At 61.0% G+C, this 25,079-nt stretch overlaps 2 protein-coding genes across 4 annotated transcripts; one reads left to right on the forward strand and one right to left on the reverse strand.

Annotated features, from left to right (window-relative positions):
* Positions 1-1,787: 1,787 nt before the first annotated feature.
* RAB37 (RAB37, member RAS oncogene family) lies at positions 1,788-8,258 on the reverse strand. Of its 3 annotated transcripts, XM_068413216.1 has the most exons (9): positions 8,147-8,258; positions 6,353-6,463; positions 4,427-4,468; positions 4,202-4,268; positions 4,063-4,115; positions 3,565-3,630; positions 2,729-2,785; positions 2,411-2,487; positions 1,788-2,301 (listed from the first exon to the last, which is right to left on the reverse strand). In XM_068413216.1, exons 1-9 carry the CDS (start codon positions 8,240-8,242, stop codon positions 2,196-2,198), a joined length of 675 nt encoding a protein of 224 aa, XP_068269317.1. In that variant the 5' UTR covers positions 8,243-8,258; the 3' UTR covers positions 1,788-2,195. The 3 variants fall into 3 exon arrangements, with proteins under 3 accessions (XP_068269317.1, XP_068269319.1, XP_068269318.1); XM_068413218.1 differs by lacking the exon at positions 6,353-6,463; XM_068413217.1 differs by lacking the exon at positions 3,565-3,630.
* A 14,170-nt stretch (positions 8,259-22,428) lies between these two features.
* Positions 22,429-25,079, forward strand: LOC137670632 (CMRF35-like molecule 3; the record flags this gene model as incomplete). The annotated part of the gene is made up of 5 exons (XM_068413561.1): positions 22,429-22,497; positions 23,316-23,645; positions 23,942-24,074; positions 24,574-24,683; positions 25,039-25,079. Coding segments are annotated over exons 1-5 (657 nt in total), but the record flags the coding sequence as incomplete, so codon positions are not given.

Raw genomic sequence — 25,079 nt, forward strand, 5'->3', positions numbered from 1 at the left:
GGCCCCAGGACAGAGGTGGGGGTCCATCTCCTGGGGCACCAGCACAGCACAGCCCTCCCCTTGGCAAGGGGCTTGTGAGCGGCACAGCCCCATGAGCGTGCGTGTTCGGGGGGCAAGACTGGGGAGACACTTTTTGGGAACGCTGCCCTAAGTCAGGAAACAAAACCCAGCTCCAAGAGGGCTGGTTTGAGCACGAGACCGCGATAAGGAAGAAAAGCAGCAGCAAAGGAAACAGCCAGAGCTGCTTTTGGGTCCGTCAGACCCCGGCAGCGCCCGCGGGATGGCAGGGCACAGGCAGCACCATCACACCCCAGCTGCCTCCTCCTGCCAGGGCCCTTTGCAGCTCGGCGTGACGCTAAGGGAGCTCAGGCTGGAGGGGGGAAAGCAGAAAAGAGCCGACGTCTGTTTGTGTTGAAGCCATCCAGCATTTTTTGCAGACATCAGCCAAGCGGCAGCGGCAATGCCATTGGTGGGAAGACGGAGTTATTTGGGGAATGCTGGACTCCGCACCATGAGAACAGCAGGGGAGGAGGTTGGTTTTAATTTAACAGGCCATGTTTACTCTTCCCCTCTCACCTTTGGACTGTCTGAAATGTGCAACGAAAGCCCCAGCGGGGAGGAAGGGGCCGTGGGTGCTTCCCCCCTCCCCACGGCTGCTGCCAGGACCCCCCCCAGCCTCAATGCTCTGCAGCGCCCGGGCGCAGCAGCCTCCCACGTCGCAGACCCGGGGCAGGGATTTCTCACGCAATAAAAAAAAAAAACAGGCAGATACAAAGCCTCGAAAATACCCAGCTTTAATGTGTAAACTTGCAGAGAGACCCAGGAGCAGAGCAGACGCGAAGGAGGCCCCGGGGCTGGTGAGAGACGAGCAGCTCGGGCGCGGGGCCAGGGAGGATGCTGGTGGGGACGGATGTGCAGGACGGTCCCCGACTCCTACGTGCAGCTGTGCCGTGCCCTCCGCAGCCACCCTTGGCATCAGCTCTTCAGCTACATAACCAAATACCCACCGTCTCCCCACCCCGGGCAGGGCCCGGGGCAGCAGGCAGCGAGCCGGAGGGGTTGGCAGGGCCAGACTGAGCACGGGGGATGTGCAGCAATGGGGGACCTGAGCTCGCTGGGCCAACGTAGCAGCGTTTGCTGGCTGAAGCATCTCAGGCATCTGCTCTCCAGAGTGGGTTTCAGGCGCTATTTGCCAGCGGCAGGAAGAAACAGTTGCATTACGTGTGCAGCAATGGGAGAGGGACCCAGCCCGCCCTGGCATTGGGCGGGCACCTCTATGCCACCAGCTCCAGCCTGCATGGGGCCGGAGGTGGTTTTGTCCGGAGGGACTGAAAAGAAAAAAGCTTTTCTCCTTAAAAAAAAAGTCTCTTAATTCCTGTGACTATAAGAGCGGGGAAATAAAGGTTTTTCCGAATTGCTGTGCGTAGTAGAAGTGCCCCAAGCGTCGCTCCATCACTCCCGGGGGAGCTGTATTTCCCACCCAGCTGCAGGGGCAGGGAGCAGGCTGGGCTCCTGAAGGACACTGCCCAAGCGACGGACTCTGCCCAAGCCTGGCCCTTCCCTCCGGCAACACCGGGACACAACGGGGACATCGCTGGTGGCAGAAGGATCAAAGCCGACAGCAGCAGCCGCAGCAGTGAGGAGCCCCGGCCGAGTGCGGGCACCCGGGCGTGGGGCAGCTGGGGGGCAAAGCCGAGGGTCCCTAGAGGGAAACCAGAGCCCAGTGGCTGCGGGGACACGGGGGGCTGGATCAGGCCCTTCCAGCTGGACGACAGCAGCACCGAGAGCAGGGATGGCCGCAGGGGAGGAGGGGGCTGGGGGCTGTGCGGGGGCCCGGCCATGGCATACACACAGCCCCGCTCCAAGGGGCCCTGGGCTGAGCGTGGGGCCGTGTCCTGCAGCCCGCTCAGGTGACGGAGGCACAGAGGCTCGCTGGCCGGGCTGGCAGGCATCACACCGCGGCTCTCCCTCCAGTGGCACGTGGTGAGCCCCAGGCATTGCCCCGCGGGGCAGCAGGATCGGGCCCCTGGGGCCTGGCGCTGGCTCTCCTCGCGCGCTCCGCTCCGCCGTGTTGTCCCGTTCACGCTTGGCGTGTCAGAGCCTGGTTCCCGCGGGTGCTCGCATGCAGGACCGGGCCCCGGCTCTACCTCCCGCCTGCCTGTGCCCCCGGGGCTGCCGGCTCCTCCTGGCCGCTCTCAGGGGAAGGCACAGCAGCTGGATTTCTTCTTCTGCGACTCGATGTAGTCATGGATCTGGAAGCGGGGCTCGTCCGGCGCCTGCACCACGCGCTGCTTCAGCTCCCTGGGGTGGGGGGGCTGTATTATCCCGCCCTGCCCGCTCCAGTGCCCGTGCGGGGGGCAGTGGGGCTGCAGGGTCCCCTTGCCTGGTCCCCCGGTCCCCAGGTACTCACTTGGCAATGGCGAGGAAGGCCAGCTCCACGTTCATGCCCGTCTTGGCGCTCGTCTCCATGAAAGGCACCCCGTACTCCTGCAAGGGCAGCACGGCCCCATCAGCGGCCAGCCCCGAAATGCCCTGCCCCTCCGAATAGTCCCTGTCCCCTCCCTGCCTTGCCCCAGGTTTCATGTGCAAGCGGCTGCCACGTTGCCCGTGCTAGAGCCAGGCAGGTCTGGGCACCCAGCAGAGGGGGTGGCACGGCTGCGCGGGGACCCTGAGCGACGTGCGATTGTCTGGGGGGGCTGCAGCTGGGTTAGACCCCGGCACAGCTCACCCTGGCCAGCGATGCTCCATCCTCTGTCCTCACAGCCCTCTCGCTGCTCACGTCAGCCTGCCGGGGGAAGGAAAGTGTCACCGTGTACCAGGGCCAGCTGGCACCCTGGGGGCATCTGGCAGGAGGGTGGCGTGGGGTGCACAGGGCCTGCCAGGAACTGGGAGCATCAGGGACCCAGGAACACCCAGTGCCCAGAGGAGAATGCGGGACCTGTTGAGCATCTGGGAGCTGGTGGCATTCAGGATGTAGGGGGGCATCTGGGACCTGGGGACACTGGGGACCTGGGGCAGTATCCTGTACCTGGGGGTATCCAGGACCCAGAGGGGCTTCTGGTACCCTGCTGGGTATGGAGTACCCAGCACCATCTGGGATCCAGGGGGCATCCAGCCCCAGGGGAAATCCCGGTACCCAGTTGGGCATCGAGCACCGGGGAGCACCTGGGACCCCAGGAGAGAATCTGGGACCGGGTTGGGCATCTGGGACTTGGGGCTACCTGGGATCTGGGGGTGCATCCAGGACCTGGGTGGGCATCCCATACCCAGCAGCATCCTGTACCGGGAGCATCTGGTACTGGGAGCCTCAGCCTCGTGCTGCCCCCCACTGGCTGCCGCGGACACCGGCCCCTCCCGGCCCCCCCAAACCTCCGGGGTCACCTCTGGGCCTGGCTGAGCCCAGAAAGCAGCAGAGCCCGGTGGGAGGTGCAGGCGGGGTGCACTCAGCCGGCAGGCAGAGCACCCACCGAGCCCCATCCCTCCGTGGCCGTGGGGATGGCAGGGGCATGGCACGGCACGGCATGGCACGGCACACCGCGAGGTGAAGGAGGGCCCTGCACGCACCTTATTGCCCAGCAGCATGATGACCACGTCCTTCTGGGCATACTCGTGGATCTCCGTCAGCCAGGCCTGCGGGGCAGCGGGGCTGTGTCGGGGCGAGCGGCACCCCCGTCCCTCCCCTCCCATCCTGCACCCCCCTCCCTGCGAGGATGGGGAAAACGGCTTTTTTTTGGCATGGGAACCATTCCAGCATCGCAGCCGAACAGCCCTGGGAATGTCTCCTGGCTACAGCCCAACCCTACACGTAGTTCACGTCCATCCCAACCTGCCTTTTCCCCCTCCAGCCATTTACCGTGTCCTGAAACAAAACTCACCCAGCCGTGCAGCGCCCAGCCAGGCGCCCGGGGACGAGCTCCCAGCCGGCTGGGTCTGGCTGAAACAGCCGGCGATTATGTGTAAAACAGGCTTCAAACCTCCCCGAACACTCAGCAAACCACGGGGGGCACCCACGACCCCCATCCCTGGGGAGAACCCCCCCCCCGTCGCGCGGAGGGGACTCACGCGGATGTTGTCGAAGGACATCTTGCTGGTGATATCGTAGAGCAGGAGCAGCGCTGGAAGGGAAGGGGCAGAGGCATTGCCCCGCTGCAGGGACGCGCTCTGGCCGGTCACCCCCATCCCCACCGGACCCCAAACCCACCTTGGGCATCCCTGTAGTAGGCGTGGGTGACGCTGCGGAACCGCTCCTGTCCTGCCGTGTCCCAGATCTGTTGAGAAGCCACCCCGGTGAGAACGGGGAGGGGAAACCCCCGTCTGGGGATGCCCCTGCGGCTCCCGGCCCTGCCGGACCACCGCGCTCAGCCTCAGTGGGGGGGGGGCTTCCAGCAACCTGGCTGGGAATTGCTCACCCCCTCCCAAAGCTCACCTGCAACTTCACCTTCACACCATCCACGGCCACCACTTTGTTCTGCAGAGAGAAGGAGAGCACGTTTATCAGCCCCAGAGGCGCCTTGGTGGGGTGCTGGTCAGCCCCGGCGCGGAGCCGGCCGTGCCCCGGCCCCTCGGCTGCTCTCCCCCAGCCGGCGGGATGAAGCCAGGCTGCCCGTGGGGCTGGACGTTGACGCCTCATCGCTACAAACTCTGGTCCTGGGCATGCGATGCTGCTTGGTGGCTACAGGGACACCCCGGAGCAGCATCCCCTCGTGCTGGGGTGGAAAAGAGCCGAATCAAGCCCTGATGGAGACAGGACAGCAAGGTCCCAGCCTGCTCTGGATCCGGTGCCTCGCTCATCTACAGCCAGCGCTCCCCACCCCGAATGAGCTGGCTAACGATGCGGGCTGCCCCGCAAAGCCCGGGGACACCGACCTGCCCCGGGCTCGCAGCAGCCCACGTGGGCAGGGGGAGTTGGGCAGAGCTGGGGCAGTGGGGAGGTCTTGCAGGAACTACGTGCAAATGTGCATTATTAATAACAGCTTGACCTGCTTTTGTAATGTTTGCCCAGCATAAAGCCCTGACCTTCCTGCCAAGGTTCCTCTGCTCCACGTGCCGAAGGAGCCACCGCTGCACTAAAAATTGGGGCTATTTGCAGTAATTTAAGGCTTTCGGATGCTGTGAGCTGCCTGGGGATGCTCCGTGGGTGAAGCTGCGTGTCCAGCTCAGGTCTTCTTGCTGGTGGGAACCTTTCTTGGCCCTTCAAGGTGGTTGCACACACTGAGCTGGGGGGTTGTAGGTAGCGTGTAGGTTTATCCAGCACAGCAGGAGGAAATCTCCCAGGTCGGGGCAGTTTGCAGCCGGGATCGGAGCCGTTCAACCCTGCAGCCGGGCTGGGACCAGGGAAGGGAAGTGGCACTTGCAATTGAGCGGGGAAGGCAGTTATCAGAGAGGGCTTAAGCAATTGCTGTGCCCGACTTGGAAGCGCAGGGACTTCTGTCCAGAGGCCCGAGAAAAGAAAACCAGGAGTTACTGAAGGGCTGTTCTAAGACTCAAATAATTGTACTTGGAGGGATGATTCTGGAAAGAGAAGACCCCTAGAAATCATTTGGTTGCCTGGAATTGTTTGAAATGGAAATGCAGCCCATGTGGAGATGACAAAGTTTGAGAAAATAGGCTGAATAAAACCAAAACCATGCCTTAGGAGACTCTGGAAATTACCTACCAGCAGCAAGCCGTGAGCTGCTGGAGAGGATGCTCGCACGAGGCAGAGCGGGTGCATACGAACTGACAACACTCCCAGGGCCACCAGCGCCGAGCCCAGCAGTGGGACGCAGCAGATTTTCCTTCTTTCATGACTTTATTGGAAGGACTGGCTACGAGACCCCTCCAAAGTGAACCCGCAGCCCTCTCCCCCCAGCCCCTGCTCACCAACCCCCTGATTCCCCCCTCCAAGCCAAGAGCAGCCCGGGCAGCAAAGGGGCACTAAAACAGAGCAGCTGCGGAGGCAGAGGAAGCGCCGACCGCGCTCGACACGTGTCTGCAGCCACAGCCGGGGACACCCCCGTGACTTCCAGCCTGCTGAAACCCAGCACTGCCCCGTGCTGCAAACAGCCCTGCCTGCCCATGCAACCCCAGGGAGACCCTGCAGCTGAAATGTGGTGAGCAGAGAGCCCCGGAATGGGTTAAACCGAGGCTTTTGGCTGATTTAAAGGCAAGAGGTGACATTCCCAGAAGGCTCTTCCATCTGTTACTGCCCTCCCAGGGAGAGGTGGAAGGGTTTCAGCAAGCGCCTGCAGCTGGTTGGGGCATTATTTGGGGTTCAGAGGCTGGAAACCCCCGTTCCCACCTTCCCAGCACCCCGTCCTGGCCGAGGTGTGGGTTGGGGGAGGCGAGGGGCCGGCAGCTGTGGTGGTCTCACCCGGAAATCTATGCCCACGGTGGCTATGAATGTCCCGGAGAGAAAGGCCCCGTCTTTGAACTGGAGCAGGAAGCAGGTTTTCCCCACGCCCGAGTCTCCAAGTAACATCACCTGCAAGATGGGCGCAGGGAGAGGTGTCAGCGGGACGGGGAGGGGGCAGCGGCCCTGGGTGGTGCTGAGCCCCCCTGGTCCCTTGTGTCCCTCTGATTCTTTCCCCAGGGCTGGTCCTGTGGGGTCTGGGGAGCCCTGTGAGAGCTGGGGCTGGGATGGGACCCCGAGGGTGCAGCCAAGCAATGCTCCAGGGCAGCAGAGCAGCCCCCAGCCACAGGAGACAGGGAGAGCAGAAGCAGAGAGCTGGTAGGAGGGCAGGTACCACAGCAAGAAGAGAAGCCTCCTGGCTGGCCCCTGGCCATCTCCCAGCCCAGGAGGCTCCTGGAGAACTGGCCGCAGCTCCCGGACACGTGAAGCCGCCCCCAGCCCGGCTGTGCCCAGCCCAAGGGCTGATGCATGGCTTGGGCAAACCCCGCTGTGTCCGGGACTCTCGCCCTGTTGGTGCCCAGAGCCCTGCCTGCTGCAGACACCAAAGCAAACACGGTGCCTTTTCCCCTCCTGTTAAGCAAACAGGCCCAGCCTGGCCTCCCCAGCCGCTCCAGCACCGCCGGACCCGGGCAGGCAGCAGCCAGGACCGACGCTGGTCACCGTAAGCACAGCCTTACCCAAAGCCCTGCTCTGTCCCTGCTCGCGACAGCAGCCCTTTGCTGCCCAGCAATAATTAACCTGACGCTGACTGCATCTATCCCTTGCCTAAAAATGGCAGTGAGAAGGACTCCAGCGAGAAGGTCCATCCCTCAAACCCACCCTGCGGGACGCTGGAGCCTCCAAAGCAAACCCACGCGGCCCCACTGGCCCTGGGCCAGGCGAATGCAGCGAGCCGTGGCCACCCTCCGCAGGGATGGCACAGCAAACGCCCGGCGGGCCAGCACAGCCAGAGCTGGGGCTGGAAATGCTCTGCCTCCTGCCAACTCACTTTGCTGGCCAAATCCTTCCCCAGGACACCTCGAGCCAGCCTGGGCTGGAGGGCAGCTGGGAACACTGCTCAGTTCTGCCTCCACCTCGCTCCACATCAAGCTGGCGACTGATTTCCTTGCTCAAACACAAAAGCTGCCCTCCACTGAAAGGAGCCAGAGCGGAGAGGATAAAGGCAAAGGAATAAAAGCGGTTTAGGGAAGGTGGCAGCCACGGGACCGCTTTGGGAGCCGGCTCAGCGAGGCAGCGGGAGGTCTCGGGGCTGGCACTGTCGGCGCTGGGCTCAGCCTGGGGCTGAGTATTAAATTTTTTGGGTAAAAGGTTCATGGACCCTGTGCCCTCCCTGTGCCCTCCCTATGACTCCCCTGTGCCCTCCCTGTGCCGCCGGGAAGAGGATGGTGCTTGCCTGGGGCGACCCTCGGCCGAGCTGGGCTGGGGAAGAGGGGGGCCCTCGGGGAGGGTTCCCATATCTCCACCGCCCGGGGGGGAGGACCCCCAGCCCCACATCTGCTGCAGCTGGGACCCCCCCGGAGCAGGGGCGGGCAGGGCTAGGGGGGCTCAGCGGGGGTGCCCCCTCCTTCCCCTTCCCCTTCCCCGGCCTGCAGCCGCTTCCTGGGCGCGATCGCGGCAGCGGAGGAAGCGGGCGGCCCCCGGGACCTCCCCGGGACCCCTCTCGGTCTCCCCCGGGCCGGGGGGCGAGCCCCAACCTCCACCCCGGCAGGGCTTGGTGTGTCCATCCATGCTTCCCCCTCCCGCTCCGCCTCCCACCTTGCCGGCCAGCTCGTAGTCCCGGGGCAGCGCCGGGGGGTCCCCGCTCCCCTCCGGGGGGGTCCCGCTCCCCGCCGCCCCGCCGGGGCCGCTCATGGTCCGTCCGAGCGGAGCCGCCGCGTCCCGGGGCCAGCGGGAGCCGCAGCCCCACCCGGCCCGGCCCTGCCCGCCTTCCTCCTCCTCCTCTTCCTCCTCCTCCGCCTCCCCGGCCAATGCCACCCCCAAGGCTGTGCCCCGGCCGCCTTCCTGCCCAGCCCGGCCACGGGATGAGGAAGAGGAGGCTCAAAGCTGGAAACCTGCCCCCCTGCACCCCCACGGCGGGGACCCCGGGGTGCTGGGGTTTGCCAGGGGCTCGGTGACACCGGACAGCGGGCAGAGCCCTGGCACGTCCCTCCGGGCACATGGATGGGGAGAGGAGGAACCGCTCACCCCACAAATGAACAGCCCCCCGTCCCCCGCGGGGTGTGGGGTTGGAGACCCCGGTGCTGCTGAATGACCCCCGCCACACCGCCTCGGTGGGGACGGGGAGGACGGCAGCTCCTGCTCCCACCCCACCAGCCCACCCGAGGGTGGGGGGTTTGTCCTGTCCACCGCGGCCCCAATGGCTGCCGAGCTGGGCCCTGGGCTAGCAGCAAGGCGCAGCCAAGCCGGGAGGAAGCCGCCAGCAGCGGCCGTTAGCCGGAAGCCGGGCGCTGCGGTGAGCCGGTTCAGCGGCGCCTGCGTCTCGGCCGGGGCGGCTGCCAGGGCTCCCGCTCCCCCCGGCTGCTCACAGCCCCCAGCACCCCACACTGGCCGTTGGGGCCTGGCTCATAACGCACTTTGTGTGGGAAAAGCCCAAGCGTGGGAATGCGGGAGAAGTCCCGGGAGAGAGCTGGGGATGTCGTGTTACCCAAAAACTCACTCCACAAAACCCTGTCCAGGTCCACACGCTACGGCTGCACAGGGGCTTCAGGCTGCCAGGCACCGCTCCACAGACAGGAGCCTTCAGCCCCCTCTGATTTATTTTCCCGGGATACCCAGCCCACCTCCCCCATGCCAGGGCTAATCTCAGTGCAAACCCCCAGCCCCGCTCACACCGCTGGCATTCAGGCCAGGGCAGAGCCGTGCCCCTCGCTGCTCTCCAGGCGAAGGCCACACGCGGCTGCGGGAGGTCTGATGGCAGAGATGCCCTCTGTGACGGCACCCACCTCCGCGCCTTCCCCGGCTGCCGGCTCCTGCTCCAGCCAAGCCTTCCTCTGCCCCTCGGGAAAGGGAACCTGTATTTCCAGTCCCGTAACTGCGCTCAGACCCAGCCGGGGGATTTATAGCTTATATACGCTCTTTGGCCAGGAAAAGTGCCCAGAGCTGAAGGCTGGAGGCACTCGGAGCTCCTGGAAGCCGATGAGCTCCCTGCAGCTTGCTGGGGAGGGGGGCTGGAAGGATACAGCAAACCGTGGTGGTGCTCACGGAGCTGCCCAGGCAGGACGAACGCCTGGCTGAGCATCACCTCCACACGCTGTCATTTGCTCCAGGGGAAACAAGGCAGCCGGGAGCCGGCAAAGGTCAGGAGCATGACTGAGCCTCCTCTGCCTGCCCTGGGCTCGGCACTGCCCACAGGGGCACCATTGGCTGCCAGCCCCTGGGCTGCTTGGCCCCAGACCCCCCGCACTGGTACCACGTGTTTCCCTGCTTCCTTGGCCTGGACTAGAGAGAAAATCCCCGTGGGTAACAGCCTCCTCACAGGTAACAGCCATCCTGTGGGGAACAGCCTCTTGCTGAGCCCCAGCCTTGCCATGGATGCTGGAGGGATGCTGGTCTCGCTGTGCAGTGAGGTCCCAAGTGCTGTCTCTGTCCTGGGCTCCCCCAGGAGAGGGGACACTTGCGTCAGAGCCACTCGCCGGCCCCGTGGCAGCTCTGCAAATAGCACTGGACGGCGGCCGAGTGCTTTTCCCAGGCGCTGCCACCATCTGCCTGACTTTTCACAAGGACCCTGGGCCACACAGGCAGGACACAGGCTGGCTTCTCCTCGGGAGAGTGGGGCCGCTCCAAAGGCGGCTTTCCATGTGTGATGTGAAGGGCTTTGCCTGGGCACAGCCCCACCACGGGTATTGCCATATGAAGCCTCATCCATCCTCCATCCCCCCCCAGCAGCCTGAAGCATGGCTGCCCCCAGCTTCCCGGTGAGCACGCAGCCAAACCGGGCCCCTCACCCAGCAGCACCAAAGCAAATTCTCTGAATTCTTGGTGCTTAGCACCGCTTAGAATCACAGATTATGATTACCCAAATAAAACCTCTCCCCCAAGGGTGAGCGAGGTTGCACAGCCCAAGGACCAGGGATCAGGCTCTTACCGTAAACCCAATGCCCACGGTGGCGGAGAAGGAGCCAGGAATGAACTTGCCCTGGTCAAACTGGACCAGCAGAGACGTCTTCCCCACGCCGCTGTCTCCAACCAGGATCGTCTGCAAGGACCATGTAAAGAGGCTTCAGTGTGAGGGAGCAGGCAATGCCAGAGCCTGCAGGCACGGCACGCAGCTGGGGGATGGCGTTTGGGGAGGGGGTGCTGGGGGGATGCGGCAGTGAACGCAGCAGGATCAGGAAGGGCCAACCCATCCCCAGATCACAGCAGAGCCATGGGTCCTGTGGTAGCCCCATGGTAGCCCCCCTGCACAGCCCCACTTGTCAGCAGGTTGTTCCCATGGGCTGCTGGGTGCCAGTGCCATGGCCAGATGGCTTGTCCCACTGCACCTTGTTCTTCTCTGTCACCTTTAGTCCTGCCACCTGCCCAGGGAGCAATTTGCACCCCTCTGACCACCTCTGTAACAAATGAAATGTGCCCCAGGCTGAGCTTTGGGCATGAGCCCCACTGTGCCCTCTCCAAGTGCAGAGAGGTGGAAGAGGTGCAAAGTGCAGCCCGTCACAGCAAGCAAGTAGGAGAGATGCTCCTGTCCCGGCTTGGGAAGCTGCTGGGCAGGGCAGCCTTGGCTCTCACAGCCCTGGCAGAAAACCTCTTTGGGATGACTCTGAGGGTGCTGGATTAGATCCAAAACAGTGTAGTAAAGAGAGCATCACTGCCACAGCCATGCAGCCTATCCGGGGCACCAGGCTGTCTTCAGCTGCATTAACACCATGGACCTGCAGCGTTTCCCTCCAGCAGGGCACTGGGTTTGAAGTCACGGAGCCCCTCTGCCTCTCCAGCCCTTCGTGGGAAGCCCCAGGGCTGTCCCGCAGGGAGCAAAGCTTGCTTGTCCCCGAGCAGAGGGGACGAGGGAGCTGTGCAGGTGTCAGAGCTGGGGCACTGCCACCACCTCCCGAGCAGCTCCCAAGCTGCCAGCCTGTGGCCCTGGTACCCACACTGCATCCCTGGGAAGCCTGTCCTCCCTTCTGCTCCTGCCTGTGTTCCTCCAGATCCCTGGCCTAACGGAGACCAACGGTGCAAACCCAAACCCCTCCCTCCCCTCTCTGCCGGTGTCTGGGTTTTGTTCACAGAGCCACCAGCACAAACATTCCCATCCTTCCAGGAAACCGAGGCACTTCCAACCCTTTTGCAGGACACAAGTTAAAATAAACACTCTGCTAACGGGCTTCTTGCTCAGGAGTGGTTTTGGCTCTGTCTTTCAGGACATGGGTGTTCCCATAGCTGCAGCCCCAGGGCAGAGTCCCCCTTGTCACCGGTCCTGTGCCACCCCTGAGGCTGCAGGGCTGAGCCAGAGGTGCTGGGGCTGAACCTCCCCACTCTGCCTCCACCTATGCTGCACTTTGCTGCATTTGTTGTTTCCCCCCTTGATTTGTGTTTAGTCTGATGCAGCTCCAGCAGCCCTGCTCCATCCTGGGACACCTCAGCCCTTCATCCCCACCCCAGGTGACATTGTGAAGGTCACTCGTCACCTGCTGAGCAAGAGCTGTTACTTCAGCACCTTCCCAACAGCCAGGGGAGCCTCTGTGGGTATCTGGTCCCGTCCCTCCACCACCTCCCCTGCCCCAAGGGGTCCCAGGGTGAAACCCAGCCTGGCACAACTTCAGGCACTGTGCGTACCCCCTTGTGAAATGCAGGGCAGATGAGCGTGGAGGAACATGTTTAATCAAGTGCCTGAACAGCTCTGGCAGATCAAGACCTGATTCCATGCCCCGGGAGGCCTTGGGGGATCCAGCCACCAGGCACGTGCCACAGCACCCAGCACAGCAGTTCCTCCCACCCCACGGACCCCGAAGGAGTGGGCTGAAACCAAAAGCCAAGAAGATTGAGGACCACAAACAAAGCAGGAACGTGGACTGGCAGGAGACCAGCATCCTGCCATGCATAAATCACCGCACCACGACCCGCCTGGAGCGTGTTAACGCCGATATGCTTCTGTGAAACGCTTGCTTCTGTGAATCAGCATTTTCCCTCGGAAAAAAACACCCCAAACCCCAAATATCTCCTGGGAAAAGCCTGACCTGCTAAGCAGAGCTGTTGGCAGGAGGGAGCCCTGCACCTCTGCCAGACGCACGCTGCTACACAGACCTGTGTGTTGAGAGGCAGCAACCAGCAGCCAGATCCACAGCCAAAGATTTCTCCCTCCTCCCACACTAGAGTCGGGCTGTTTGCAGGTCACTTGCACATTCAGAGCAGCCTCGTGGGCTGGGAGCCTGCGCGGGAGCTGGGGGGATGTTGGGAGGCAGAAATCTCTGGGTGAAGCCCTTGCACGTGAGCCGGAGAGGCTGGGTCACCCCTTTCCCTGGGGGGAATTGCCCTGCCCAGGGTCCCTTTGGCTTTGCCCTGGGGCCCAGGCACCTTCCCCGTGCAGAGAGCAGGATCTACCCTGGAGCAGCCACATAGGAGAACATGGGGCTCCCGCACTCCAGTGCTGAATTTTTCGGTGCTACACACTATTCCCAGGTAAAACACTGGTGCTGGGAGGTTCAAGAAGACCAGCTGCACCCTGCAGCCCTGTCTTTGGAGGCATTGAATGCAGAGAACAGCATTAATAATGGAGGGAGGAGAGCTGGCTGGAATAAGCACCAGAAAGCCTCCAGAGCCCAGGATTTACAGAGAACATGTATAAAAGGCAGACTCCCCTATCAATAATTTAATTGGAATTTATAATAGAGACAACTCATGAATTGCTTCATGACTTAATAATAAGAATAGTAAAAGTTGGCCTGAATCAGCCAAGAGACTTTCCTGATGACTTTAGGAAACACTCATGGGCTCTGTGGAGGTACAGCACAGTGGAAACCACCGTGGCCTTCCTGGCTACGAAATAAACATAAAAGAAGAATAAAAACCCCACTGTGGGGTGGACGTGGCTAGCCAGCCATTGAAACCTCAGATTGGACATGCCTGAGGCACAGTAGCAAGAAGCCTCCCAGCAATGAAGCTCTGTACCCACCCTGCCTCTTGCCAGCACCCTCGGCCACAGCCCGGCCTCCCCAGCACCCCCTCAGCACTCCAGGTTTTCTGAGGGGTTTTCCTTTGCCTGGAAAACTTTGGCAAAAATGTTCAGAGATTCCTTTTGGTGCCACAGTTTCTCTTTGCACAGCAGTGTGGGGATGGAGAGGTGCTTTTTTGGGGTACATGCACAGATGGGCTGGCCAAGGCACAGAGGGAAAGCTGGTCACGACCAGGAAAGCCGCTTGGTGACAGTCCCAAAGCACCGCTCCTGAGCCCCAGCACAATCAAAACAATTCTCGTTTCCAGCTAAAGGAAATTATTTCCACTGGGTGGGCAGAGGTAACTTTGCTTCACCACCACCCCACAGCTCACCTGCTCCACAGCCCCAGCAGAAAAGTGGGCACAGCTTGTAACACCCCCCTGAGCAGAGCTGTCTGCCAGCTCTGCCTTAGGGAAAGAGCAAATATCCCTCCCCGTACCACAGATTAGGGGGTTTGGGGCTAATTCAGAGCTAGACGAATCACCCCCCTTCAACATCGCTGCTGGCTCTGTGTAGGTTGCAGAGAAAAGGCAGAGCGATGGGGCAGCGAGAGCAAACCCACTCAGATCTCCCCTATCCATGCTAGCAGCCAGTGAGCAAAGGAGATATTTTGGTCTAATGTGCCTAGGGAAGGGAAGTTTTGCATGGCTGTCAAGGCAGCGTAGGGAGGTGATTGCTGCATTTCCAGTGCCAGCCAAGCAGGAGGAGATCTGGGATAGCGCGTGTGTGTTGAGGTTATCTTCTCAGGTCATTTTTGAGCTTTAGCATGCGGTAGCTGGACCTGAGCTAAATGTCACTATTAGCCTGACAGGGTAAAAGCCCAGTCCTGGGGGATGCAGGGAGGGGAGAAGTGCCCTCCACGGGCTCTTCTGCTGCTCTCAGAGGGTTGCTGAAGCCCCAAACCCCAAGGATTTGCTCCCAGGTCAGCAGGATTTGTCATGACAAATTGTGGCAATTGTGTACGTGCACCCCAGCACAGCTGCCTGCAGATCTCAGCCAAGACGCGGCACTGGGAGAGGTCTGAGAGCGAAGCTATGGCTACTTTCGGCCCCTCGCCACCCCGCTCTCACAGTCTCTCAGGGGTGAACTACTGAGACTTATTTTTACTTGCTCTATGTACAAAATTGTACTGCCTCTCCCCTGCTCCAGGCAGTGCTCCAGCACAACTTGGATGCTGCTGACTGCTGCCTCGAGCTGTTCTGTGCCACAGGAACACCTCAGAGCTGTCCCAACCCTGCCCAGGCAGTGTTTTACCATGGCCAAGCCCCTTACACTGGCCCTCTGCCAGCCCGCTGGGCCCTTGCACTGTCAGAGTTTCAACCCTGTAGACATGAGCCCTAGGGCTGCACATCAAAAAAAGCTGGCTCAGATCACACAGGGGATCCCTGTTTGTAAACCCCCCGCTAGCACCTGGGATCAACCACAGCCCAGGGGCACATCCCTCTCCCCCAGGGCTTGTTCCAGCTAAATGTATCTGAGAATACAACGGGAGGAAGAACAATTTGGCAATGGGTCAAATCCCCTGAAAGCAGAATCCATCATTTTGTGCCAAGTGAAACTTTTCTGGAACAGCCCAGAACAAACCTCTGCTGTTCCCGCTTTGATTTGCTCCTAACCCGTTTCCTCCCTGGGCCTGGGTTTAGCCACCAACCAGAAACCACTTAACCTTTGCCTCCAGAGTGCAAAGCTCTCTCAGGGTTTCTCAGCACATCTGAAATGTGATTCCTTGCTCAGAAACAAGATCTAGTGAGGTATTTGCTGCCTCATGTCCCTGGAGAAAGAACAGGCTTGTTTCTGCAAGACAAGCAACCCAGCTGGGAGCAGCAGCAAAATACCAAGGGAAACGGCAGAGAACGTGGGGCTGGGATGGTTATTTGCCTGGGCAGCTTTTCTGCCCAGAGACTCATTTCCTCCAATTTCGTTCCTTTACTGCAGCAGCTCATTGCTGGAGAGGAGAGAGTTAAGGCTTTGCAAAGAATCAAAGTTTCTTGAGTCATCCCTGGAGGCTTGTCCTACGTACTCGGTGTACAACAGAAATGAGAGTTGCTAGTAATTGATATTTTCCTGCTAATCAAGGGCTGGGCACATTGCCCTGAGTCAAGTGGGATATAGAATAGACTGGGATTTGTGAAGAGGGATCCACACAGCCCCAGCCCTTTCCCCTGCCCTGCCTCACCCCTGCTTTTCCTCTGCTCCCCAGGGGAGTCTGTCCCTGCACAGTCACTGGGGACTGCAGCAAAGTGGCGTGAGGACAGCAAGAAGGAGTGATGGGTGGTTCTGGCAGAGATCACAGTCTCCTCCATGTCTCCTGGAGTTGCTGGGTAGCGTCTGACTGCAGGGAGCAAAAGCCCTGCTCCAGCAGAGCCTGCAGCAGAGCCTGAGCCACCCAGGGCTTGTGGGGACAGCAGCAGCCCCGGCCACCCTCTGTGCCATGTGGGGTTACAAAACGCAGTCCCAGGGACCCCGCAGAAGAGAAGGATTTTAAAGCAAGGAGGGCAGGGACGGACGTCTCTTGGGACACCGCTATTTCATGGCAGGAAAGTCCCGGCTCCTTAGGCTGCCTCTGGCAAACAGAGCCCCGGGGTGCAGCTCCCCCCGGGCCCCCCGGAGCATGCCCAGGACAGCGGGAGCGGCTGATCGCCGGCTGCGGGCTGTGCCGCGGGGCTGGCCCCTTTCCAGCGCTCCTGCCCGCGTTGCTTTCCAAACACGCCCGATCCTGCCGTCCCCCTCCCCGCCGTCACCCGGGAGGTGGCGGGGACCGGGACCGAGCCGCGGGGGTTGCCCAGCCGCAGCCACCACGGGGCGAGGGGGCGAAGAGCTGCAGCGCCCCCCACCTCGACCCCGCCAGGATGGGGGTGGCAGATGGACCCCACTGGGGCAAGAGGAGAGAGGAGGGGAGAGGGACGGAGTTTGATGGCGAAGTTCAAGCAGGCGCCCTGCCCCGGCACCCCCCACCCGCCGTGCTCTTTGCAAACCCCCCCGGTTCCCCCCTTCCTCCGAGCACCGCCGCTGCCCCCGCCCTACCTTGTGCAGCAGGGCCTCGTTGTACTCAGCCCCCCCCGAGCCGGCGGCGCGGGCCTCCATGGCGGGGGGGCATGGGCCGGCCCCGGCTGCGGCGGGGGGGCCGGGCCGGGCCGGGCCGCTCCTGCAGCACCGCGGACAGCGCCCGCGCCGCCTTCAGCACCGCGGACAGCGCCGGCCCCGCTCCGCCCGGCCCGGCCCGGTCCCGTCAGTCCCGGTCCGGTACGGTCCGGTACGGTCCGGTACGGTCCAGTTCGGTGCCGTTAGTCACGGTCTGGCACGGTTCGGCCCAGTCCCATTATTCCCGGTCTGGCATGGCTCGGTCCGGCCCGGTTCGGTCCCGTTAGCCCCGGTCTGGAACGGCTCGGTCCGGCCCGATTCGGCACAGCACGGCTGGGTTTGGTCCGCTTGGGTTCTGTTCGGAGCGGCCCGGTTCAGCACAGCCCGGCTCGGCTCGTCTCGGCCCGGTCCCGATCCCCCGCAGGACAGCGGAGCAGTGCCCGGCTCCTCTCCGTCGCCGCCGCTCCCGCCCCGCTCGCAGAGTTCCCCCGCCCGGAGGAGGGGAGGGGGCCGGGGGCCGCCGGTCCCGCCCGGGGGCGGGGAAGCCGTGGGAGCTCCCCTCCACGCAGGCAGGTCCCGTGGCAGCTTCCACGCAACCACTGGTCCCTCTCCAGCCCCCACCCCCATCTCCATCCGCCGTGACAGAGGCCCCCCCCGGCCCTGCAGAGAGCCCGGGGCTCCCTGTCCTCGCCACCGGGCATCGCTGCCCTTCCTCCCCGCGCTGCGGGAGATGCCCACGGGGCACGGTCAGGCGGGGCTGGACGGCGGCCCTGGGCAGGGAGGTTTCTTGCTGCCAGCTCTGATCAGTTGATGAGCTGAGAGCATGAAGCCAGGCCTGCTGTGCTGCTCCAGCCGTGCTTCACACCCGGCTCATGGACGGTCACGTCAGGGAGCCCCATGCCTGCACCGGGGCTGCTCCAGTGGCCACCCCTCCAGTCCTCAGCCCAGGCAGCTGCTGGGCATCCATGGGCAGTGGCAAAGAGACCAGGGTCAGTGGTGTGTCACCCCAGGAAGCAGCAGCAGCTTGTGCTACCCGGGCCATTTCAGCTTCTTTATGAAACTATCCCGGCATGTCCCCTTTGGAAACCCACGGCATTTACAGAGCCCAGTTAGGAACCTGCTTGGAGTGCAAAACAAATTGTATCTAGAAACAGGAGGAATCTGTGGAGGTGACAGTCAATATCTCATTGAGATCCTTTTATTTACAACTCCCTTTAGAGCAATCTGGTGTTGTCGATTAGACAGGGAAGATATTAGTCTTTACTGAGAAGTTTATTTAAGAGAGACTCAATTCAATCTCCAGTCCCCTCCTTCCAGATCAGCAGACGGCCCCAAGCCAGAGGAACAGACCATGTTTCCAAGAGCCATCTGCACCCATCCGATCACTGTTTGGCTGCCTGGGCCTGACATTGCTAATTATATCTGCCTGTTATTTCCTCTGACAGCAGAGATGGTTCTGCCGGGTCAGATGACTGGTCTTGGCAGCAACAGCCAGAAAAGATGAAAACCAACCCAGAAAGACAGGGGCTTTTCAGGCTCACCCAAGGCCAAGAAGCTAAACCCAGGCCTGACACAGACCATCCTGCTCCCAGACCACCCGTTGGTCTCCAGCACTGGAAGATGATCAACAGCACAAAAATAAGCACTATCACGAGCCACGGTGTCTGGATCAGATAACTTATAAGCAGCGCGGCCAGCCTAATGGTTTAACATAGTGCACACACTCCACACCAGGTAGGGCCAGGAAGACGAGAACAGCAAACCTTGGGGGGACTTCAACAAAGCCAGGGCAACTCTCTGTCCTCTTAAATACACCAAGAACTTGTCAAAAAGCCCATGGGTGTGAGCACAATCCTTTCCATGGGTGTCCCAGTGCTGTAATGGCCTCCTGAGGATGGAGACCTCATGCTAAAGTGTCTTGAAGGAGTGCTCAGCCTTCTCCTGCACCAGTCCCTGCACAGAGTGGGGGTACTGCCCTGACCCGAGCTGCCTGCTGGGTCATACAGACCCCAGAGACCCAAATCTGCCACAGGCACCTTGTGGCTCTGCCCCGGGCTCCCAAGCTGTGCTGGTGCTCGGACAAACCCTTCCCGGAGGGTGGGATGAACTTAATCCCCAGTGAAGAGGAGAGGAAGCCCCCAACGCACCACCGGGGCTGAAGCTCCAGCCCTGCTTGCCTCTGGAGGGGGATTCCCAGCACGTCCCTGCCGCAGGAGAGGCTCTGGGGCTCAGGGAGCTCTGACCCAGCTCAACTCCAACAACACTTGTCTCTCTTTTCTGAATCGCAAAGGAGAGCAGCGAGGAGCTGCTGCTGAGCAAGGAGAGCCTCAGAAAGCCAAATGCTCCTTTCCTACTGCAGGCACTGGTGTTACACCAGAGACACATTTGGCCCTGCAGCCTTAACAGTGCTCAGGAGGAAGACAGTTTTCCTATCTATCATGATATCACCAAGTGTAATGAAGCCTAATGAGACAACACAGATTGCCGGCAAAAGACAGGCATCAGCACAGCCTGGCACCGCTCCAAGGGCTCTTTATGGCTTTATGGCTCTGGAGGACCTGACCCATCGCAGATAAGTGGTATCAGCAGCTTTATCAGAGCCCAGCAGTCTGACACCTGCATCATCCTCCTCCCCTCATGCACCATTGAATGTTTTTCCTCACCATCCAAAGCAAACCGCTTTCTCTCCCAGCCTCCCCCAGACCCCAGCAGAGGTTTCTGGGAGCCAGTGAGCAGTTTATAGCCCCGAGCAAGCGCTGACGGGCTGAAATCAGTGCAGAGCAATGAAATCAGAGGAAACGACCTGCAAACGGCAGGAGTGATTTCAAATGAACCTGCAATTCAGCCTCATTGTTTGGTCTAGTTTGCAGGTAGACTGTATCTCTGATAGCTTAATTACTTGTCTGTTTGCCTTGGGAAGCACAGCTATAACAGTGGAGGATTTACAGCCAGCTCAGAAGTTTCTACTTCACTGTCCCCTTTGCCCAGTCCTGCTCATTCTCAGCCCAACCCCATTAACCTGCTGTAATATCTCCCTGATCTGTCCTTACAACACTTTTCTGAGCCCCACCAAACTCATTCCTTCCCCATGAACTATGGAAGAGCCAGAATTTCATCCTCTGAATCTGTTGAATTTTGCTTTCTTAATTTCACCGTTATAACTGACCCCTGCCTTAACCCTCCCTGGCTGAGGAGTCCAGCCTAAGGCACAGCCCGGAGTAAACCCTCCACCACCACAAAGTCTGCAAGGATTTCTCTCTTTTATTAGCATTGCTAAGTCAGGAGATCTGGGACCGATCTGGGTTTGTCTTGGTTATCTGAGATGGCAGAGGAAGGGTGAGATCAGACAGACAAGGGCGAGATCAGACAGAGTGTGTTCCATCAGCCAGCACTAAAGGAACTGCATTAGCAATTATTATGTTCAGCTTTATCTCCTAAGGACAATTTCACCAAAGCTGCCAAGTTTGCCCATAAAAACACAGCCTGAAACACACAGATTATTTTTCAAAGGCCCCAGATTAAATAACAGAAGCAGGGGTTGGAAATCCCATTGAAGCCCAGAGCAGAGGAGGACTCTGGAAAGGCTCAGCTGTGGCAGTGGGCAGCAAGGTGGGGTGGGGGCTGGAGAAGATCTGTTGGTGCAGGGCCCTGCACCGAGGGGGTGCACGCACTGACTGATTCAATTACCGCCTGTTCCATGGGACTTGGAGCCTTTTTGTTAAGGCCACCGCCACAGACTAAACCCCGACACAGGATCTCACCCGAGCCGGGGCAAAAGCAGCATCTGATCATGTTGCTCCATGTCCCACCGCTGCCGGGCAGGGGCTACAGGAGTGTGGGTGTCAGCTCGCCTCTGGCTGCCGTGTTCCCATCGCCAGCGATCGCTCTGTCTCTGCCAGGGCCACTTCACTCGCTGACATGGCTACTGAGCCGCATGCGAGTGCTTGCTCCAGCCCCGAGTGTGGCTGAGACAAAAAGACGAACTGATTTGCTCCTGTCAGGATGCATCACTGGGATTGCTGAGAAGTGTTTCAGCAATGCTGCTTCTCGTACAGAATAGCCCTGCTTTGTGTTCCTGAGCCACTTGCTGCCAAAAGAGAAGGGGTCTTGGCTCAAGAGCAGGGCAGGACCCAGCTCTGGGCAGGCAGGACCCAGCTCTCCCTATCATCTCCCCTGCCCGTAGCAAAGAGGGCAGTGTCTTCCCAGCCACAGCCACCCCACAGAGATGCTGGTGCAGAGCCCAGTCCCTTCCCCTGCCCTTCCCTGCGGACTCCTCTGCAGGTGGCTGCGTTTATTCACTCCCCTCGGGTGCCTGCAGCACCCCAGCACCCACACCTGTACCCCAGCTAGAGGGTGTCGGGTTGGGGCTCTATGTGGGGTTCTCCCCATCTCTGCAGGGGACCAGGCAGCATGTCTCCACACCACGCTCTGCTGCACTGGTTTCTGTCTGAAGTGCTCCACTCCCTTTCTGGTTTCATCTCTTTCAACCTGACACTCGCTTTAATTGGGATAAACATCACAGCCCCTCGTGTGACAGAGCCTCTCGTGTCAGTGCTCCGGGGTTCCTCACTCCTGCCCACTCCAGGAGCACGTTCACAGGCTGCCGAGGTGGTTTGGGGCCAAGAGCCTGAGCTGGAGCCAACCCCTTTGCAAACCTTCACCAGCACCCTGCAGCCGGCGTCCCCACTGCAGCCAGGGCCCCGTTGTTCCACAGCTGAAAGGAGAAATACTGGGGTAAAACCCCACGTGGGAATTGCAGGGTCGGTGCTGGGCAGCTGTAAATTCCTGCGGTGTCCTCAGGGGCAGAAGGGAGATCTGCCTTCTGCCCCTGCCAACAGAGTCCGGAGCTCTCTGAAGGATAACATGGTTCTGGGGACCGCAGCGATGGGGGGTCCCAGCCTCTGCCTTGGGCTGCTCGTCCTGCCCAGAAACCAAACCCAAAACAGAGAAAGGGAAGGGGAAATGATACCTCTCATCTGATGGCGATAGCACGGATGTGGCTTGGAAAATTCCCCCAGCCTCTACCAAAGTGGCTCTTTGAAGAAGTTCTTCTGGCTGCTTTCGGGTAACCGAGCTGCCCTCAAAGTCCGCAGCCAGCAAATGCCTTCGTAGGCACCTTCCCCACACACATCTCAGCCAGAGCCTCCACCTCGGAGCTGCTTCCCCCGATCCTCCTCCCCGCCGAGGGAAGGGTGTGAAGGGCTCACTGCGCTTCGCCGCGCAGGGCTGCACCTCCCGTGTCCCTCCGGTGCTCATGCAAAAACTCTAGCAGGGTAATCTGGTGTCTGCCTCTCCTGCCTGGTGGTTCGCGGATGGTTTGACACTTCTAGTTTGTTTCTCGCAGCGCTCGGTCCTCTGCTGTACCCTGCAGCTCGGCGCGGCGGTATTTTAGCACAGCGGTTTGGCTACCCGCAGCGATTTCTCTGTTCCAGCATCAGGTTTTCCCCTTTGAAAAGCTGAATTTACTTTTCTACCAGCCCTGAAGCTCCTAAACAGAAAGTGAAGTTCAGCCTCTCGAGGTCTTTGCCTAAGCCAGCCCCCTGCTTCCTACCCCTTCTTGGCTCCCCAGCCACAGAGCTGCTGGCAAGGGCCAAAGTCACGACTCGGTCCGAGTGGTTTCAGAAGGAAACAGTTGGTGGCTGCTCTCTCCTGGCCCAGAGAAGCAGCCGTATGTGCTACCCTGAGCTAGAGAAGCGAGGCTGCACCCACGCCCCGGAGAAAGCGGAACCGGGGCAGGAAGTAGAGGAGCAGCACCGTGGTGAAGGGCTCCTCCGAGGGTGGCTGGGACCTGGCGTGGCCACTCCCGGGGACATGTAGCTCCAGGGAGCGAGTGGGATGGGGGAAAGGCTCCTGCTCTGGACCTGGATTCTCCTCCCAGGTGAGAGCGGGATGTTCTCGTGTTGATTGGAGCAGGTAAGGGCGCACTGGGGCCGTGCCAACCTTCCAAAACCCACATCTTCATTCAGCAGTGATGGAAATCTTCCCCTCTGCCAAGAACTGATTCATTATTTCAATCCCATGCAGAGGTGGTCAATGCTTTCCAACTCACGGATCCCTAAAAACACCCTACGGGAGGCTGCAGGGAGGCTGCGAATCCTGCAACCCCCCTGTGCCATGAGAGCAGCGGGCAGAATGGGCAGGGTGGGCAGGGTGGACAGGGTGGGCTGGCTACTTCGTGCTTGCTGGCAGAGACGGCTTTAACAGAAACCCCAACACTTTGGGGTGGGCAGCAGCGTCCCAGGGGATTTGGCTTTGGGGGAGGGCAGAGGTGAAGCTCCCCAGGCGGCTGCAGAGCTGGGGTGGGGGGGATATTTGGCATTTCTTCCTTTCTTTTACACCTGAGCCCAGGAGGGCCGGGGGGGCACTGCCCTGCCCAGGGCTGGGGGGGCAGCTTTTCTTGGAAGAGCCCACTGGCAGAAGCAGAAGTGGGTTTCCAGGCACTGGGGTTTCATGGGGAGGCACGGAGACACCGAGCAGTTCCCCGCCATGCCCTCCCTCCCTCCTTGGCCCCTGTCCCCACAGAGCCTTCCCCCACCTCGGACCCGGACCCCCCGGCTCCAGCTGCGGGAGAGGATTTTGGGGGTAGCACGAAGCAGTGCGTGTGGCAGGGGGACGGGCAGCGGGCTGGGGACAGGCAGGAGGCTTGTGCGTGGGCTTGTGCTTGCCCACAGGCTGGCACGGCCTCTGTCCCTGCAGGGTGCTGGGCTCTGCGGGGCCCTGCGGAGGTGAGCGGCTCCCCGGGGGGCTCCGTGGAGGTACCCTGCGAGTACGAGCCGGCACTGGTGGATGCCAACAAGTACTGGTGCAGGGGCAGCAGCTGGCTTTCCTGCTCCATCCTCGTTCAGACCACAGCCCCTGGGGACGAGGCACGGGGGGACAGGGTCTCCCTGCGAGATGACCCCGCTCAGCATGTGTTCGTGGTGACCATGGAGAACCTGACAGTGGAGGACGGGGATCAGTACTGGTGTGGGATCCAGGTAGCCTGGTATGACCCCATGGTCCTCGTCGTGGTGTCTGTTCTCCCAGGTAAGTGCCAGCATGGCCGTTCTGCTTCAGTGGGGGCTGGAGGGGCAGAGGGAAGGGAGAGGGGGGAGGCTTGGGAGGGAGCATGCGGAGAGCCGGGGATGGAAGAAATCCCCCTCCCAGCTGCCTTCGGTGGTCCCCCAGCATCCCCCCCTCGCTCCTGCGGTGCACACAGCCCCCCTGGGGCCACGCTTGGCATTTCTCAGCCACTCCACACCCCCGGTCACCAACCTTATCTACAGCCCAGGAACAGGTAACACGCACCACAGCGCTTTGCTTCCCATCCGTTTCCACTGCAGTGCCCAAGACAACACACTATGACCTCCACACGACACAGGAGGAAGAGGCCACATCTGCTTCCACCTTCCCGTGGACTCCCTTGGAGCTGGAAAACACCACGTCCACGCCGAGAAGCAGAAGCCCGCAGGCTGGGTGAGCGCTAGGGTCAGTGGGGAGGAGAGAGACTGTCCCCAGCACAAGGACCAGGCAGCCCCAGCCTGCCCACAGGACTTTGGGGCCAGTGGGATGTATCTGGAGAAAGCAAACTATAATGCTAAGGGGGCTGCTGTATCCCTGCATGCTGTAGGGCTGCACTGGTTGGGGCTCCCAGGGTCTTTGTCCAGCTCCTGCAGGGCTGTGGGGGACCCCGACACCCCAGGCAGGCATGTGCTGTGCCGGGGCACTTGTCCATGGTGTTGGGGAATGAATCTGTGCAGCTGGCTCATGCCAGGTTGGCCAGATATTGTGTGCACAAGTGCATAGATCCCTGGCCAGGAAACCTGGGAGAAATCCTTGGAACACCCTTGCCAGCCCAGGTAGTCTCATGTCCCCTGGGGTTGTGCTAAATACATGCACAAAAGCCCTCCCCAGGGCACAGGGCTGCAGAGGGGGCAGCACAGAAGCTCAGTAACACCCTTTTCTCCCCTCCTAGCACCTCAAACTGGCGTGTCCTGGTCCTGACATCCTTCACTGCGCTGGTGCTGGTTTTGGGAGTCATCATCTGCCGCAGGATGAGAAGAAGATCGTTGGAGAATAGCAGAGGTACAAGTGACCTGGGGCCCCAAGCTGTGGCCCTCCTCTGTGGAGTGGCTGTGGGGGTCCCTGTGCTGCTCCCCAGAACCCGTGCCCCCACCCCAGCACACCATGGGCTGCCCTCCTGCTCGTGTCCCAGGGTGTGAACAGGGCTTGGGGCAAAAGGGGCTGGAGCCCTCCCCAGCACCCCAACACGCTGAGCCCCACAGTCCAGGGGCCTCTTGGCAAAGTCAGGCCAGACCTGAAGTTGCACAGGAGCTGATGTTGGCACCCATGGGGAAGGGCTCAGGATCCCCCAAAACGCTCCCCTTCAGCAAAGGGAGCTCCGTGATGGTCTGAGCCATTTCTCTTGCTCTTCCCCCAGTAGCCTGGGCCATGGAAAGGAAGAGGGTCAAGGACCTCCAG

Source organism: Nyctibius grandis, chromosome 15 (genome assembly GCF_013368605.1).
Source record: "Nyctibius grandis isolate bNycGra1 chromosome 15, bNycGra1.pri, whole genome shotgun sequence".
In the NCBI taxonomy this organism is placed as follows: domain Eukaryota; kingdom Metazoa; phylum Chordata; class Aves; order Nyctibiiformes; family Nyctibiidae; genus Nyctibius; species Nyctibius grandis.